Source organism: Balaenoptera ricei, chromosome 8, assembly GCF_028023285.1.
Source record: "Balaenoptera ricei isolate mBalRic1 chromosome 8, mBalRic1.hap2, whole genome shotgun sequence".
In the NCBI taxonomy this organism is placed as follows: Eukaryota; Metazoa; Chordata; class Mammalia; order Artiodactyla; family Balaenopteridae; genus Balaenoptera; species Balaenoptera ricei.
Window position 1 is genome coordinate 13,218,788 of NC_082646.1, and position 18,801 is coordinate 13,237,588.

General features: G+C 51.0%; 1 protein-coding gene, 1 long non-coding RNA gene and 1 pseudogene across 2 annotated transcripts in view; 2 read left to right on the forward strand and 1 right to left on the reverse strand.

Annotated features, from left to right (window-relative positions):
- Positions 1 to 18,801, reverse strand: part of LOC132370345 (uncharacterized) — a 42,075-nt gene that overhangs the window by 3,456 nt on the left and 19,818 nt on the right. The window lies entirely within an intron of this gene.
- On the forward strand, positions 4,818 to 5,254 carry LOC132370344 (large ribosomal subunit protein uL24-like; annotated as a pseudogene).
- Positions 12,692 to 17,595, forward strand: THY1 (Thy-1 cell surface antigen). The gene is made up of 4 exons (XM_059930207.1): positions 12,692 to 12,795; positions 14,860 to 14,920; positions 15,418 to 15,753; positions 16,302 to 17,595. The coding sequence occupies exons 2-4, from the start codon at positions 14,884 to 14,886 to the stop codon at positions 16,412 to 16,414; spliced, it is 486 nt and encodes a 161-aa protein (XP_059786190.1). The 5' UTR covers positions 12,692 to 12,795; positions 14,860 to 14,883; the 3' UTR covers positions 16,415 to 17,595.

The window sequence follows — 18,801 nt, forward strand, 5'->3', positions numbered from 1 at the left end:
AAAAATGGTATACCTACCTTGAGGGTTACTTTGAGATTAAAAAGAACTAGTGTTTGTAATACACTTAGACAGTGCCCTGCACATAGCAAGTGCTTTATAAGCCATTTACTCTTATTATGACTGCATTAGTCCAGAGGAAAGATGATGTAAGCTTTGAGTGGTAGCGGTGAAATTATTTTGGCAGAAGACTGCAGCTGTAGGAGGCTGTGGAGTTAAAAGGTTTACTGAAGATGCAAAAGCTTGGAGAGAAGTGGGGAAAAGAGCGCTAAATGGGAGGTAGATGGGAGACATGAGTGGGCGGTATGGGAAATGAAGTAATCATAGATGACTTCAGAGTTTTTGGCTTAAGCAATTGTGCTGATGGGGGTCCCATTTATGCAAAGGAAAAGACTGGAGGTCAATTTAGGACATATCAGATTTGAGATCTCCAGGTGGCTATACTAAGTAATAGTTGATCAATGGGTCAGAGCTCAGGGAAGAGTTTGGACTGAAGTTATAAACATGTTCTTCATTTTTGCGAGAGGGCAAATATTTAATAATATAATTTGAATTGGACATTTCGTAATAATATTTAAAGGCACTCAAATCTTAAGAAATTTGATAGATCAAACACATGTAAAATTATATTTGTATAAATCATTCATTGAAGCATTGTTTGTAATAGTACAGTTTGTAAATCACCTAAATAGCCACTGATAGGGGACTGGTTAAATAGCCTATAATATGATCATAAATGGAATATTATAACACTGATAAGAGAATTAGTCAAATTCATATGTCCTGATATATCAGTTAAATGATGCTCAAGAGACATTGTTCAGTGAAAAAATAAGATGCACAGCAAAATGTATAAAAGACTACATTTGTGTGTGCTCCATACCTCTCCTCTAAAAAACAGATTTGCAATGTTATATTCATGGATTATTTCAGGAAGGATACACAATTGCTAACAACTGTAGCAATGGCTAGAGGACAGGAGTTGATCAAGATTTACTTTTTACTCCATGTTCTTTGGTATCATTGAATTTAGAACCACATACATGCATTACAAATATTTTAAGTATGTAAAAAAAATTTTAAACATGGTTTCGGGAAAAAAAATCACTCTGGTAGCAATGTGGAGCAATGTGCAACAAACTGGCATCAGGAGACCAATTAGCAGTCTACTGCAATACTCCAAGCGAGAGAAGATGAGTACTAGGGCTAGGGCTGTGTCAATGAGGGTGGAAAGAAGAGTTTGCTCCAAGAAGCATTTTACAGGTAGAATTCAAACTCAGATGAAAGGCTGGTTATGGGGGTGAAAGCAAGAGAGGATGACTCCCAGGATTTGGGCTAAGAAAGATTTTGTACTCGTAGTCACTCCCCCCAGGTCTACCCATTCCTCCAATAGCTCCTGGAAGGCTGGATGGACAGAGATCTTCCTGGGAAAGCTGAAGAGAGGGGATGGGGGGAGCGTCTAGGTGAACAGAGAGCTCCAGCCACCACCACTGCCCCCCCCCCACACACACACAGCATCACACGGACTCCTGGACTGCACCTCATGCTCTCACCAGAGAAGCTGAAACACATGCTTTCCTAATCAGTGCATTTGGAAAAAAGAATACCCATTGACATTCTCCTCCTTTCCTTCCTGCCAATGAGCAGCAGAAATGCCTCCAACATAAAGAAAAGATTTCTAATTTTTTTCATTTTGCCCGTCTAAGAGTTGAATTTCCCCTCTTAGAGGAAATTCCTCCTACTTTGGATTAGCCTGACCCAGAGTAGCTGCAGGATGCTGCATTTGCATGCCGCAATTCTATTGGCTGAAGCCAGCTGGCAAGGGGTGTGAAGTAATTGTCAGCCTCTTCAGAAGGAGTTAACATGTTATGAGCTTGCAAGTCAGGAGGTAACAGCTTGCTTACAAGGCAGCTTTGCCCAAGATGTGTCCTGGCTCTGGAAGGTTAAGGTGGAGGTGGCTTCAGACAGCTGTGGGACCTCTGCCCATATTTTTTTGTTTTCCCCAAAAGCCAGTAAAAAAAAAAAAAAGCTAACTCTGCTGACATTCCACAAGGATGAGTCTTGTTTATCCCTAGGCACAGCGGTACCCGCCAAAAAACTGCTAATCCGTTTTCCCTTTACTGGAGAGACTGAGTCAGGACTCAGGGGGGCTATTCTCACCTCTCAGACAGCCCTTTCTGGCCCTCCTCTGACTTTGTGCTGAGACTGAGAAGAGCTGAGCTCAGCCAAGCCAAAATCCTGAGGTTGAGCCTGAAAAGGCCCAGGCAGTCCCACAGCCCATGCTCTCGAGCATCTTTGCCAGGTGCTGCTGCCCAGGAGATGGGCACGAGCAAGATCTCACCAGCGGGCAGGTCCTGACCTTCATGGGAGACTCCAGTCCTTTGCTTTGGACACCAGCAACCCCCCTCACCACCTCTAGCCACCCTCGAGAGAAGAGGAAACCACCAGCAGCCCCTCACATACAAGGTTCACATCCTCAGTCTTTTCCGACTCACTGCCCAACACATGACTATATTAACCAGGTAGTTTATTTTCTGTATTCTGATGCTTTGACATCTGGGGTGACCGCCCCTCCCTGGGGCGGCCAATTCCTGGAAGTAGTAAACCACTCACCCACCAGTGCACCTTTCAAATGCAAACCAACCAATTCAATCAACCAAACTAATTAACCAATCTAATTCCATTAACCAATCGGATTTGAGGGTGCCCACACCCTCAACCATCTCCTTTATCAGGCACTCACATTCCAGATCACTAGCCACCTGCCCTAATCATCCCACGGCCAGGTACGAGCCAACTGGAGACACCCTTGTGCCCCAGAGACCACTGAGATTATTCAAACTAGCCAATCCTAAACCTGTTTAACCTGCCTCATCTGTCCCTTCCCACAGAAACCACAATAATGGCTCTTGCCCACAATCTCCCCTTTGCCTCCGCCTCCAACACTAGTGCTTCCCAGTGCGGCCCACCCCCCCCCGCCACCCCCCATACAGTGGTGTGCATCCCTCTTGAGATCTATGAATATAACCAACTACCTTTTCAGTGGTAGTCATCTCCTCATCTGCTGGCCCTGCCATACCTAAATAATAATAAAACCTACATTTTTAAACAATGACCTCAGACCTCAGCTCCCACCAGCTTCTGAAACTGTCCTCACCCGGTGACCACCTTGTTGCTAAATCTAATAAATGCGTTTTAGTCTTTACTTGACGCCACTGACCACTTGCCCATCTCTGGGGTGTGGCTCTCTCCTGGCTCTCCTATCCCTCTGGCTCTCCTATCCCTCTGGCACTCTTTCTCACACTCCTTTGTGGCTTAAACACCAGTGCTCCTTCAGGTCCCGTCCTGGGTTTCGTTTTCTTCTAGGACTACAGTGCCCCCTGGGCGCTCATTACCACCTATTTGCCGACACCTACTAGATATCTGCCTTCCACTCAGACCTTGCTCCCAGCCTCAACCTGGACCTCTGCACTGCGTGTCCCACAGGACCTCAAACTCAACATGGCTGACATTGAACTCATGATCTTTTGCCCCAAAGCTGCCTCCTCTCTTCTCTTCTTTCAGAGCAACCACACCAAAAACCTGGGAATTCCTGCAAGACCTCACCAAACACACCTATGAAGTGCCCATGTGCTGTGAATTCTCCCATGTGGGTCTCTCTCATCTGTCCCACCTCCTCCATCTCCACTGCTCCTGCCCCATTTCAGGCCCTCACCCAGCCACATCTCAGGCACCATCCCTCCCCTCCCGCTGCCCACTCCATGTGTGAACCACACAGAACTTCAGAATGTGCTGTTCCCCAGACACAGTTCACGCTTCCATGCCTTTGTTTCTGAGACTCCCTCTGTTGGAAACGCCTTTCTTCTTCTTTCCAGAAAAACAACCACTACTTTCTCCCAAACTCTCCTTGGAATTTTCTCCCTTTTTTGCCTGACAAACAGCACCGATGATACTTGATTGCTCTTATTTCTTTATATGTTCATTCAAAAATATTTATTAAGAATCTACTTTGAGCTAGGACCTGGAGGCCCTAGAGATACAACAGTAAATAAGGCAGACACAGACCCTGACCTCAAGGAAGTGTCTATCACACCGCCCTGTTCCCCCAGAAGCTGCCTTCTGCCTCTCTACCTCTGCTCTGAACCCACTACAAGACGAAAGGACCAACTGAGCAGGAGACGCTCCATGTGGCCCTCTGTTAATCCCCTACACTGCCCCAGAGTAATCTTTTGAAGGAATGCATCTCTCTGGCCATTCCGCACCCTTCCGATAAAACTTTGATGACCTCACGTTACCCACGTTCCTCAACTGGGTCTTCCCCGTTTCGCCAGTGACCCCTCTCAACATTCATTGCCACAGGCAACCCCAAACCACCTGTATTTTCCCACATCCGCTTTGCTTTGCTTTGTCTCTATGCCTTTGTTCATGCCCTCTCCTTCACCTTAAATGCCCTTCCTTCTCTTCACCTGGTTTATTGTTATCTACTGCTGTGTAACAAACCACTTGGGCTAGTAACTAAAGGCAACAACCATTCTGTGAGTCAGCAGTTTGGTCAGGGGTCAGCTGGGACGGCTCATCAGTACTCCATATGGACTTACAGGGCTCACCCATGCATTTATGGTCAGTTGACAGGTGGGCGGGGGCTGGATGATCCTAGAACGTCTCATTCAATACCTGGCAATTCGGTGGGGCTGTTAACTGGAGCATTTCAGTTCAGGTCTCTCCATGCGGCTAGCTTGGGCTTCCTCAAGTGGCAGCTGGGTTCTAAGAAGCAAGCCCTCTTCCCTTTTACGGCCATCGCTGAAGTGCCAGCGGCCAAAATGAAGTTCAATCCCTTTGTGACTTCTGACTGATGGAAAACCGGAAAAGGAATTTCAGTGCACCTTCCCACATTCACAGGAAGATTATGTCTTCCCCTCTTTCTAAAGAGCTGAGACAGAAGTACAATGTTCGACCCATGCCCATCCGAAAGGACGATGAAGTTCAGGTTGTACGAGGGCACTACAAAGGGCAGCAAATTGGCAAAGTAGTCCAGGTTTACAGGAAGAAATATGTCATCTGCAATGAACAAGTGCAGTGGGAAAAGGCTAATGGCACGACTGTCCGTGTGGGCATTCACTCCAGCAAGATGGCTATCACCAGACTAAAACTGGACAAAGACCGCAAAAAGATCCTCGAATGTAAAGCCAAATCTTGCCAAGCAGGAAAGGAAAAGGGCAAATATAAGGAAGAAACAATTGAGAAGATGCAGGAATAAAGTAATCTTGCATACAACTTTCATTAAAAACTGTTAAAATGAAAACAAAAAAAAGAAGAAGCAAGCCATAATGCACAAGCATTTATGAAGTTTCTGCCTGATCACATTTGCTCAAATCCCATTGGCCAAAGTATGTCATATAGCTGAGCCCAGAATCAATATGGAAGAGGTGTGACTCCCTGGGGAGCCATTAAGGTAGCAATCTACCACAGTCTGCCCTCTACCCCTAATGATGCACAGCCTTCCCACATGTGAAATATACACCCCCTACCAAAACACCCAAAGTAGTATCCAATCATGACACCAGGCTCAAAGTCCTTGATCTCATAACATGCTGCAGGTCTGGATGTGGCTGAATCTCCTGGGGTACAACTCCTCGGGTGTGGCTCCTTTTGATCCAGAAGACTGTGAGCTAACAAGACAAGAAATCTGCTCCCCACGTGCCCAGCATACAATGGTATCACGTACAGGATAACCTCAATAGATGCTCCCCTTAAAAGGGGGAGAAACAGGAGGCACGTAGCAATCATGGAATTCAAAGCCATTCTGGAATCCAGCCAGGCACTATTATCAGGACCCCTACTCCAGAGGCAGGGAATGTTACTTGAATAGAGCTCAGTTCCCCTTGGCTTCTAGTTATATCCTCTGGGCTCTTGGTTCTGCCCTCCGAGAGGATTTTCTTTTCCATAAAAAAAGGCGTGTGTGAATATTGGCCAGCTTACTGCCCATAGACAGTTGGGGGGCCCAAGGCGTCTTTTCATTTTTAACTGTGTCATTCCCTTTGAGTCCAAACTGATAGAGTTTGTTTTGTTTTGTTTTTTAATTTTAATCAAGTCCAATTTATTTATTTATTTATTTATTTATTTATTTATTTTTGATAGAGTTTTTGCCAATACAATACTGTTTAAAACTTTATGGGTTTTCTGTATTATTGGGTTCACTTTGTGCACCAAAAGTCACATGCATAATTAGTTTCAAGAAGACTCTATTTCTGCTATGGGACAGCATCCTTAATTTTCTCAGAAACCCTTTTGTTTAACTGAGAAGGTCTACTAGGCACCATCTTAAATCTTCCTGGGGTCTGAACAAAGTCTCTACAATCATATGCTTGATTTAATCTTTACCCTTAGGCTAGTTCTCACTTTGAGAATCTATTGCCTGCTGGAGAGACTGGAAATGAGACCAGTTTTCTTTTCCATCTCAGCAAACTGGACAGATCCTCATTTAGCTCATCTCTCTTATAATACCTTATCATGCCAGCTAGAAGCACCCAAATGACACTTTCAGCATTCTGTCTCTAGATCCCTTTAGCTAAATCCACAAATTCAGTAGGTGCATTTTCTGTTACCAAAAGCAATGTTTTTGCCAATTGTTTCTCCACCGTATAACATGAGTCACCCTTGGTCCAGCCTCCAAGCAGTTTCCTTACTGCTTTCCCAGCCTCTCCCACCAGTTCATTCACAGCCCCTCCAGCCTGCACCACAGCCTCCTTGCTGCTTATCATGCAAACCTTTGCCCACCACCCAGTTCCAAAGCCACTGCCCCATGTTTAGGTTTTTTTTTTTTTTTTAATAATCATTCTAGGAGCACAGGAGGTACTGAGCACTTTTTTTTTTTTAATTTATTTATGTATTTATTTATTTTTGGCTGTGTTGGGTCTTCGTTTCTGTGCGAGGGCTTTCTCTAGTTGTGGCAAGCGGAGGCCACTCTTCATCGCGGTGCGCGGGCCTCTCACTATCGCGGCCTCTCTTGTTGCGGAGCACAGGCTCCAGACGCGCAAGCTCAGTAGTTGTGGCTCACGGGCCTAGTTGCTCCGCGGCATGTGGGATCTTCCCAGACCAGGGCTCGAACCTGTGTCCCCTGCATTGGCAGGCAGATTCTCAACCACTGCACCACCAGGGAAGCCCCCATGTTTAGGTTTTTAAAGCATGTTTAGGTACCACACTTCTAGGTACCAATTTATGTATCAGGTACCTATCGCTACATAACAAATCATGTAAAACAACAGCTTCAAACAACCACCGTTTTATTAAGTTCATGGATTCTGTGGATTAGGAATACAGACTTGTCTCTGTCCCGCAATATCTGGGGCCTCAGTTTGAAAACTCGAACAGTTAGGCGGACAACTCAAACAGCTTGGGGCTGGATTGTCTGGAAGCTTCTTTATCTACATGACTGGAGCCTGGGCTGAAAAGACTCTGAAAGCTAGGTTCACCTGGGTCTAGAGTGTTTACATGATGCCTCTCCACAGGACGGGGGCTTCAACTGCATAGCCTCAGGGTCGTCAGACATCGCATATGGCGGTTCCAAGAGCAAGTGTCCCAGAAAACAAAGTAAAAGCTATATGGCCTTTCTAAGACCTCAATTCAAAAGCCTTTTAGCATCACTTCTGCCGTATTCTATCAGTGGGAGCAGTCACAAATCCATTAAGACTCAGGTGGGACACAGACTTCACTTCCTGAGAAAGGAAGACCAAAGAATTTCTATCCAGGTTTTAAAACCACCTTAGTAGGCTTATTGGGGATGGTTCATTTCTGTTCTTGGTGGCATCAGTTAGGATTACACATGTGTTTGTGATCACGTGGCAGGTTAACTGGGGGCTAGCTGATCCCAAATGGTGGTTGATACAAACTGAGGCACCTCAGTTCTCTACGTGGTTGCTCAAACTTTCTCACGTGGCAACTGAATTCTAAGAAGGCAAGTCCCAACGTACAAACACTTATCAAGCTTCTGCTTGCATCTCATTTGCTGACAGCCCATTGGCCAAAGCAAGGCACATGGCCAAGTCCAGAGTCAATGAAGATGGAGATCACATGAGGGCATGGATATCAGGATACATGATTCACTGGAGGTCAGTACTATAACAATCTACTACACCTGGGTAACTCCCATTTTTCTTTAAAGACTCAGTTCATGCCTCCCCTCTTCCAACAAGGCCTCTCTTGACAGACTGGGTCATTAGTTGTCCCTTCTTTGAGCTGCCACAATACTTTACACACATCTCTACCTCTGAACTTACCCTATTGTTTTCTAACTATCTATTTACCATTTTCATCTCCCCCACTGGACAAGCCTTCGAAGGCAGACTATGCTCTATTGATCTTTGTATTCCCAGGGTCTAGCCCTGTGTCTAGAACATTGTGCCTAACAATAATGTCTTTCAGGACTTCCCTGATGGCACAGTGGTTAAGAATCCGCCTGCCAATGCAGGGGACATGGGTTCGAGCCCTGGTCCGGGAAGATCCCACATGCTGTGGAGCAACTAAGCCCGTGTGCCACAACTACTGAGCCTGCGTGCCACAACTACTGAAGCCCACGCACCTAGAGCCTGTGCTCCACAACGAGAGAAGCCACTGCAATGAGAAGCCCAGGCACTGCAATGAAGAGTAGCCCCTGCTCACCACAACTAGAGAAAGCCCACATGCAGCTACGAAGACCCAAAAATAAATAAATAAATAAAGTTTTAAAAATAAAAAATAATGTCTTTTAATTATTTGATTAGTTAAACATTCATGAATAAACCTTCTTAAATGTTGGAAGTGTTATCTCCATTGGTGCTTTGACCTCTCGCCCTCTGCCCTGCATTCTAAGAGAAACTTCTCTTTTTTGTCATACTCTCCAACCAAACATGCAGTTCTTCGGGGAGTGACCTCACTCAAGGAGTTGACCTCAAATAGAGATTAGGAGAGGCAGCAGAGGGTCAAGCAGTGGTTCCAAGATTTTTCAATTTCATAGACTACTCATATTTCCAAAGAAGTCTGAGGAGCAACAGAAAGTTACCACTTTTCTTTTTGTGCCTAGAAGGGACATTAAAAACACACCATCTACCACCATCAGTTCAAAAAAGTGGAAAGGTATAACCTTAGAATGAAAAAATAGACCATTGCAAGGAAGGGCCAGTGTGTGGTCTCAATTCGCCCAAAATTAGGGCTCAACAGCTGTCTTAACATGTGATCCAACTGGGAAGGTCTCAAGTGGCCTAAACACAAATTCTCCTTCCCAATTTTCAGTTTCTGCTGATAAGTTCTACTGGTCAATTAACCCTCCTTTTCACAGGGACCAGGCATAATCCCTGCTTATCCCTGAGAATCAGGCTTCTGTTCCCTGCCAGCCCACAGAATTATTCAGACAAGCCAATCATATCCTCCTGCGGGAAATGAGCATTCCACCCTTTGGATACGACAAAGCCTGCCTCTCACAGCTCCTGCTTTTTCACTGTTCCTGATTGCAGCTCCTGAGTGGCAGTGCCTGGCATGTGGTGTCTTCCTCCGGGCTGTAAGTACAGGTGACTAATAAACTGCTGTCAATCACATCTGTCCAGTGTCAGGTGTCATGTGTTCAACCATCTCCAAAACCCTAGGGTGGGAATCTGGGAATCCTCCCGTATCAACAGAGTGAATAGGAGGCGATCAGAACAAAGCAGCAACCTGACAGCTATGTTCAGAGTACCCCACGTTGTCCTTGTTTTTCTCATTTCACCATGCACCAGTTAAGTCAGTCTAGCAGAAGTCTGAAGACCCACCCTGGGAGCAGTGGAGAGCACTGTACATGGAGTCAGGAGATCTGGGATCTAGCTAGTCTTGCCTGTGCTCCAAAATATTTGTCTGACCTTTGACAAATCATTATCCTTTGTGGGCCTCATTTTCCAGCTATAAAATGATGAGATGACTTCTGCCACCTCTGTGATTAAAAAGACAATCTGATGAAATAGGGAAATAAAAAGAGTGAATGGCTGGTAGTCCCTTGGTTATCCTAAAGGAACGTGCATTTTTATTACTTTTTGGTTTGCTTTTTATATTTATTTATTTATTTGGTTGCGCCAGGTCTTAGTTGTGGCAGGTGGGCTCCTTAGTTGTGGCACACGAACTCTTAGTTGCAGCATGCATGTGGGATCTAGTTCCCTGACCAGGGATCGGACCCAGGCCCCCTGCACTGGGAGCGCAGAGTCTTAACCACTGCACCACCAGGGAAGTCCCAGAATGTGCATTTTTAGAGGAGTATTTACTCCATGTGTCTCTAGATAGGGCAACTGGAGATGATGGGAGAGGAAAGATCTAAGGGACCAACAGGGCAGCCACAGTCTGCCAGTAAATCTTGCCTTGGATGGATTCCTCTAAACCCTTCCTGCTTTCAGCACTCCTATCCTGTGCCATTAGCAAATGGGAGTTTTAAATCTCCTCCCCATCACCACCCTGTGTTCCATCCCAGCCCCTAAATGTTTCATTTGAGCCATTAACTCCATCCAGCCGGAGACCTTGCTTTAGCTGACACACAATTGCCACACCCTCTAGAGTCCACACTCCCCACCACTTCCTGAAGTGAAGTGCTTGGGGACCCAGAAAATAGGCCAGGTCCTCATAAACTTATCAAAATAGCACAGCTAGGCCTTCCAACCAGCAACACTCAGAGACTGGGCCATAGAGTGGAAAACAGAGCATCCAGGGTCTTGTCCAGACAGAGCCCAGATATCTCCGGTAGTTAAGGGGCCTCTGGGTATCCTCATGTCTTGCCAAAACAAGTAACCATCTCCAGCCCTCCAGCCCCATCTGTGTGTGTGTGTGTGTTCCAGTGGCGGGGGTGGGGGGGGGGCGGGGAGCGGTTAGGCTGAAGCTAAAGCAACTAAAGCAACTGTGCTCTGATAGGAAAGATCCCTGGACTGAGAACCAGAAAGCTGTTAAGCAGGAAAGAAGACACTGCGTGGAGTGCCAAGGAGGAGGCTAGCACGTCTGGAATGCAGCGGGAAGATGAAAGGGAAAGATGAGGTGGTGGTGGAGGTCGGCCGCCAGGGGCCAGGACATCCAGGGCCTTAAAAATTACCCTCCAGACAATGAGAAGCCAGGTCACCTGATCTTTGAAGAGGGATGGTCCCAGGCCTGGGAGCTTGTGAAAAGTGCAGACTCAGGCAGCTCTACTAGACTAGGGAGATCCCAGGGGGGCAGGGGCAGGGGCATTTCTCATAAAGTGCCCCAGGAGCTTCTGGTTTTTTACCAGAGCCAAGGGCCCCTGGACTGGACCATCTGCAAGGCTTGTTCCAGTTAGAAAATTCCATCACTCTAAGCGTCAGGAGGCCACCTAACCTCCAAGGGAGGGAGAGGGAAGTAAATCTCCCACTTGCAAGCCCAGGGATGGCTTCCAACAGTGCCATTACACTAATGGAAACTGCAGTGAAGGAGCCAGGACCAATGTCTATGAAAAAATAGGAGAATGGGTAGTCAGGGGGGCAGGGCCAGCCCACAGGATGTCCCCACCAGAATTCACAAAGATGCCACAAGGATGCAAATCAATCAAATAAACCTTTGTTCAAAAAAAATTCACCTCACCCGTGGCTGGGAGAGACAAGTCATCAGCACTGGCTGTTAAAAAAAAAAAAAAAAAAAAATCCAAGGGCTTCTGATGACTTCAAATTAATGGGGCAAGGACAGGTGCCCCAGGGGATTAAAAGTGTGGTATTCCTTTCTAGTTGGTCCCGTCTCCTCCCCTTTCCCACAGTTCCACAATTTCCCCTCCCACTGGTCTGGGATGCAGCCATGGAGTGGCTCAGCACTGAGGACTTGGGGCTCCACACCCCAAGTCGACCGGCCAGCTCTCCCACTTACTAATCATGAATTGGGATGGAGAGTGGGCTGAGATGAACCCAGCAGATTGTGGCCATGGATGTAATGTGCCCAGCAGAACGCTTGATAGAGGGCGGCACCCTTTCCCTTGTCTGAAGACCAAGCAGACAGTACTCAAGGACTTGGGTGGGAGTGGGGGCAGGAGGAGTACATGAAATTGAGAAGAACCTTCTAGCTGTCTGCACCAGGAAGTGCCAGCCCAGGAGCTGAGGGAGACTTAGTGCCCAAGAGCAGAAAGCCTCTGAAGGGCTGGGTGCTCTAGGTTGGGTGAAGGGGTGGAGCAGGGCTGGGGACCAGGAAAGACCAGGTGCTGCCTTGCTTCTGAAGGGCTGCTCCAATGTGGAAAAACATCCTACCATCTTCCTTTGGAGAAAACCTGGAATATTCCAACACCAAAAACCTCTCACTGGCGGCTCCTGTGGAGATGGGCTCCAGCTGAAAAGGAAACGAGGAGGCATGGGCGCTGCCTAAGGGGGCCCGATTGCTGGCCTCCATCATCCATCCCTTACCCCTTGGTTTCCCCACAGGCTTGTGAAGCCTAGGTCAGAAGAAAGGATTAAAGCCTTAAAAGGGAAGCGAAAAAAAAAGGGAAGCGATCTTGGCGGGGCTCTGGGAGGCGGCGAGCGGCCCCACCCTGATCTCCAGGGTTCTGAACCCCTCCATCCCTGGTCAGGTCCGCCAGCCACAGTATGAGGGCCCCCTTTTGCTGCGGACGGCCACTCTCCCACACCAATATCGGACCGCCTCCTCCTCCCTCTGCCACCCTTTTTCCGCTACCCACTCAGCCTCTGATTGGCCGAGCCCCCGGGCCCTCCCCGCTCCTCCTCTCCCACCCCTGGTGAAAACTGCGGGCGCCGAGCAGGGTGTAGCAACTGGAGGCGGCAGCGCATCTAAAGGAGGCTGCTGCGGCCGAGAACCGGAGCCCAGGTAGGAGCCAGAGGCAGGGCGGGACCCGGGGCGCAGGGATAGCAGGCCTCCTGGCGCCCAGGCAAGCCCTCCCGATCCGAGGCTTCAGAAAACGGTCGGAGGGCGCCCTGGGAAGGAGCCGCTCAGTGCTTGAGGGGCCTGTTTGCCAGGCAGGGGCAGGAGCCGGACGCAACTGCTGCAGGCCGGGGGCCGCGGCGAAACTTTCGCCCGCTGGGGAACGTTCGCCTGGGGCTGGGGTGCTGGAGGAGAACCGGGAGGAAGGGCGCCAAGGAAAGCCTTGTGTTCTGCTCCCCAGCCAGACGTCCCCAAAGCCAGCCTGCGAAGGCGAGACCGGGGGTGGGGGACGGTGAAACTGGGGGAACGGAGGACCGCAAACTGAAGGGTATCTCTGCCCTGCGACCTCGCTGCGGGCTGGGTGCGGGGCATCCAAAGAACGGGAAACCGCAGTGCCGCGGGCGGGGGCTGGGGCGGGGACTGGGAGGACGGCAGGCAGACGGGGGAGGCGAGAACTGGAAAAGGATGAGAGAGGGGGAAGGAGGACCTCAACTGGGAAAGGAGAGGATTGGAATAGGGACACGGAATAAGGGTGGGGTTAGTCGAACGCGGGCTGCAGAGGAGGGAGCGCAAAGCTTCTCCGGGTTCTGAGCTGCGGGGACGCAAGGCCGAGGACAGGCAGACAGACTGCACCTCCCCTCCAGCTGTCTACCCCTCCCTTTGGCTCTACATCCCCTTGAGTCCCAGCCCCATTTCTTCCTTTCTAGTTCTAGCCGCTGCTTCCCCCGCTTCCTCTCCTAGATCCCAAGCTCGCCACCCCCTCTGTAACTCAGCGTCTGCTAATCTAAACCAGATGTCGGCCCCCCTTTCTTCCCCAACGGCACCTCCGGGTCCCTCTGAGCAGGGGTCTGAGAGGGAATCGACTGCAGCCGCAGGCACCCGGGAGCCCCAGTCTCGCCCCCTTCCCCCTCCCTCACCCCACTGGGCCGAACGCCGGGGACCCTAGACGCGGCTAGCGGCGCGCCCTGCGCACCAGGGCGCACGCACCAGGGCACGGCCCCGCGCACTCGCAGGCACACGCCCCTGCTGTGGCCTCTCCCTGGCGAGCACTGCTGCAGACGGGCTAGGCTACCCGCTCTGTGTCGCCTTGCCAGGATATAGATTCAGCCTAGGCTGCAAAAAAAAGACAGGGCAGAGAGCCTAGGCAGGGAGGCTACCGAAGCTGGACTGGAAAGCTGCAGGCCGAGGAATCCTGCCCAGAGAGCTGGACGGTTGGAAACATGTTGGTTCTGATGCAGAGAACCTATGCAATAGGATGGCACTGTCGCCTTCCCCACCCACAGTCAGGAACACCCTTAGCGGTGTGCCAAGTATGGTCCTACCTGGGGCCCCGCACATTCCTGACCACACTCGTCTAAGAGGCCAAAGACTAACCTTGTGGATCACTTACTCTTCAACAGTGCCAGATGTTTGTCATTTTTCTTAATCCCCATCACAACCCTGTGGGTATCTAAAGCCCAGGTTCATTCAGTATCTTTCGGGCATCTGTTGTATGCCAGGAACTGTTTGGGCATTGGGAATTTTCTTCTGAACGAGAAATAGGTAGGCCCTGAATGAGGAGTTTTTGTTTCATGGGTAGAGAGTTCTGATTTTGCAAGATGAAAAGGGTTCTGGAGATTGGAGACTGTACACTTAAAAATGGTTAAGATAATAAATTGTGTGTTCTGCAAATTTTACAATTAAAAAATTAGGAAGTCCCTGACTTCCTGAAGGAAGAGGAAACGGTCAAGTTAAAGACACTTACTCAAAGCCACCCAGCTAGTAAGTGTTCAGCACACATACACACCACCGAAGGGTGTGTTCTCCAACCCCACTGCTTTCCCAGATGGGGAAGAGCTGAGTGGCAGTGTCACATTCACTGAGAGGTGGGAGGGGAGAGGGCTGTAGAGAGGGGCTTGGATGCTCACCGTGGCCATTATGGCATGTCTCCCAGGGGCCCCCAGCCCTGGCAGTAAGTGCGGGCACACCTGCCCCACCTCTTGGCTGATTCCCATCCTGTTGCACCCCCAGATCCAGGACTGAGCTCTCGGCACCATGAACCCTACCATTGGCATCACTCTCTTGCTGACAGGTACCGGGCAAGGGGCAGGGCTGGGATTCCAAACACCCTGGCTGCCTTCCTTTCAGAGAAGCTAGCTTCTTCCTCATGACCTCAGAAAGTAGAGGTGACTAAGGGAGAGAGAGGGCTCCTTTTATCCCTAAGTCAGCTGAGCAACCTAGTTGATCTTCTGACTACCTGGGATGGTTTTTGGAAACACAATTCACTGAGCCTGCCGCATACTGAGTTGGAATCTCCAAGTGTGAACCAGGATGTTGCATCAACTCCCCCAAGGTCTCCTGCCCCTGGAACATACTGGTGGGACCCACGACTAGAGTAGAGGGAGGTAGGCTGGGGCCTGCAGTAGGGAAGGTAGACTGGCCCTCAGGGACCTCTGGGCAGGGAGAGGTGCTCAGAGAGCAGACCCTGTGCCCTTCCCTGGCCAGGCCTTTCTCTACTGTTAATGTGGATGGGAGGCCCCCTGCTCTACAGGGTCCTCACCAACTTGGAGGGGGCACTGCTGGTGCCAGTCTTACAGGTGGCCCGTGGGCAGAAGGTGACCAGCCTGACAGCCTGCCTGGTGGACCAGAGCCTTCGTCTAGACTGCCGCCATGAGAATACCACCAACCTGCCCATTCAGTACGAGTTCAGCCTGACCCGTGAGACAAAGAAGCACGTGCTCTTTGGCACCATTGGGGTCCCTGAGCATGCATACCGCTCCCGAACCAACTTCTTCAGCAAGTACAATCTCAAGGTCCTCTACCTGTCCGACTTCACCACCAAGGATGAGGGAACCTACACATGCGCACTCCACCTCTCTGGCCAGACTCCCATCGTCTCCAACAGGAATGTCTCTGTGCTCAGAGGTGAGGCAAACCCCCAACAAGACCAAGGAAGCTGGGAGAGGCAGGCTGGGGAGGAACGGGCTGGCTGGGCCAGCTGGCAGTCCCCTTGGCTGGGCCACAATAGGGAGTGGCCCCAAAACTTCTCTCCCCTTCCCCCCACTGCTGCCTGTGCCCGGGTGGGGGTGGGGGGGAATCGCCACCTTCAGCATGAATGGGGGAAGGGCTAAGGGGACAGTCAGACAGGCAGAGTGGTGTGGCGGCCGCTTCCCCCATGACTGCGGGCAAATCGCTCGGCCTCCCCAAACCTCCTTCTCCCCACCTGGAAAACAGGATGGGCACTAGCCTCCTCACCCACAGTTTTCTTGTGATGATATTTGTCCAAGGGCTCAGGAACCGGCAAATGGGAAAGACGGTTGGTTCTGTCAGACCAGGTTGGCCCTGGTTCCAGCCAAGACATCATGGCGCCAGCCTCCCCAAGGGAAAGCAGCCTTGCTCTGGGCCTGGGCCTGCCCGAGTCCTGGTCGCTCTCCATTCCCGCCCTGCCTCTCTACCCCGTCCTCTCTCCACAGATAAACTGGTCAAGTGTGGCGGCACAAGCCTGCTGACCCAGAACACCTCGTGGCTGCTGCCGCTCCTGTTCTCCCTGCCGCTCCTGCAGGCCATGGATTTCATCTCCCTGTGACCGGCTGGGCCCACGGAGAACACGGGAAGCCACAAGGCCCAGTCCAGAGACCCTACTTCTCTGAGTCAGTTGACCCCCCTCCCCGCAACCTCTCACACACCTTGGGGAGAAGTGGGGACCCCACCGCCCCTAAGGAATCCCAGTGCTGCATACCATCATCTCCCACCCCCCACGGCCACCCCCTACCCTCTCCGCACGCCACTGCCTATTTGTATTCTTTGTTCCAGAGCTGCTTCTGTCTGGTTTATTTAGGGCTTATCCTACCTTTTCTTTGGCAGTTTGCGAAAAGGGAAGCCAGGGTTGGGGACCTGATGGAGAGCGAGGGGAAGGAAGGGGTAGAAGGAGGGGAGGGGTATCAGTCCCTGGGGCCGGTCAGCCTTGCCCACCGGGACTAGAGGCCTGGGAGAGACCTGGGCGAGGAGGGGGAAGGGTGTGTTTGGCCCTAGCACATCCCTCAGCAGTAGGGATGGCGCCTGAAGACCCCGGATGTGAGGGCACTGCCAAGCGTTTGTGGCCCATCCTGTGAGGAGAGAACCGAGCATCTCCACGAGCACTTTCTGTCACAGAAAAAAGCCACCTTCTTACCCTGCAGAAGTCCCCAAGGGGCCTTGGGCCCGGGGTCTGGTCCAGTGAAAATGCAGATTCTGCCCAGAAAGCAGTGCTGATGGGTTGGCGAGGCAGGTGGAAGGCAGGGTCCATCATCCCTCCCCCCCACCGAGGAGGCTAAAAATGGAAGCCTAGTGTCTCTCACTGGCTCGGCCGGCAGTTGGGAGGTGGCAGAGGAGGACAAGCCCCCTCCCAGGCTATCCCAAGCTCCTAGGAGCTTCCAGAACTCAGACCTGGAGGCAGTAAATCAGGCCTGGTGGAGCCCCTGGTTGAGCCACACAGAGTTCGGCCCACACGTTCCCCCAAGAGGCTCTTCCGTCTTCCCCCAGCAGTGCCCGAGCCTTCAGATAGACCCCCGTCCCAGAGGCCTGCCTTCTCAGGGACCTCTCGGGGGCCTGGGACTGGCCGTGGGGTGATACCCATAAGTGGACATGCCTTGAGGGGTGGCTTTTCCCAGCACCCAGCTCTCCACCCGGCGGCTCTTCCCCGTCCTGTGACCGTGTGTAGTGCCACCACAGCTTATGGCATCTCACTGAGGAAAAAGAATACTGTACAATAAAACCAAGCCTCTGGAATCTGTCCTCCTGTCTGTCTCTGCTTTGCTCCTCTCTCCCCAGGCCCGCCCCCCTCCCTTAGCCTTGAGGGCCAACCCGCCACCTCCTCCTCTCCCCCATCTCTGCCTTCTGCAGCCCTTCTTCTCCCCCCTGCACCCCAGGGGTGGACCACTGCATGCCCAGCTTTTCAGAACCACTCTAACACGGCACGTTTGCCCAAATAAACAAATGTTCCCTCTCTGTGGACTCACCTGCCCCATGTGTGGGCCAAGCCACATGGCGCTGGTTCCAGAACATGCTAACAGGCACTAAGGCACGGAGTCTGCCTTCTCAGATCTGGATGTTCTCAGAAATGCCCCGTCAGCTTACATCAGCTATAGAGAGGGGCACAGAGAGGAGGCTCGGGAAGCGAGGCGGTCCGTGGGAGCTGCCTTCATCATCAAGGTGTAAGGACAAGCATCTCTTCTGAACTCCAACATGGCCACATAAAGCACTGGGGGTGGGGAGAGAACACTGAGGCCTGTCCCCGGCTCCCTCCCCTAAAAGTCACTGAGTAGAAAGCGCCCCCTGGTAGTAGGGACTAGAACAGCATCACAGGGTGGTTCTGGGTCTCGGTTGCTGCCAGAGTGAGGCAGCCCCCAGACGACCTTCCCTGCTTTGCCAGGGAATCTGGGGGAGGAGAGTGGTGACCCCCCAGAAGCTGACTCATTTGGTATTTAGCGCTGGTGTGGATGGTTTTTCTGAGCATTTACTTAAAGGCCCAGGATCTAAACTCACGCCACTGACTCCCACTCTTGCGACACCTCCCATTGATACCTGAGCTTTGCCAGTGACACCCGTAGTGGCCAGGCCGGAACAGGGCAAGGGAAGCCCTCAAGGAAGAGAGGGAGCTGCCCGTGTCACCGACCACGGGGACCCACCCATCCCCATGTGGGCTGTTGGCCACTCAGGACAGTGCAGCCAGCCTGGACACAGGGCCCTTTTGCTCCACCCTGCTTGCAGCCAAAAACTGAAAAGAGCCTTATGTAGGGGAAGGGAGTTCAAATGCCACCCTCGGGGTAGTAAGAGCTAAAGCTGGAAGGTCTTTCTGGAAGGAACTGGGAAGCCAGGCATGCAGCCTCAACTGTGAGAAGCCATGAGACCCTGGCACCTGTGTGAGCCTCCTGTGTGGTCTTTGTCACCCTCGCACTGTTTCCTTGAAGAGTTTAGCGGCCCCTCAACAAGGGT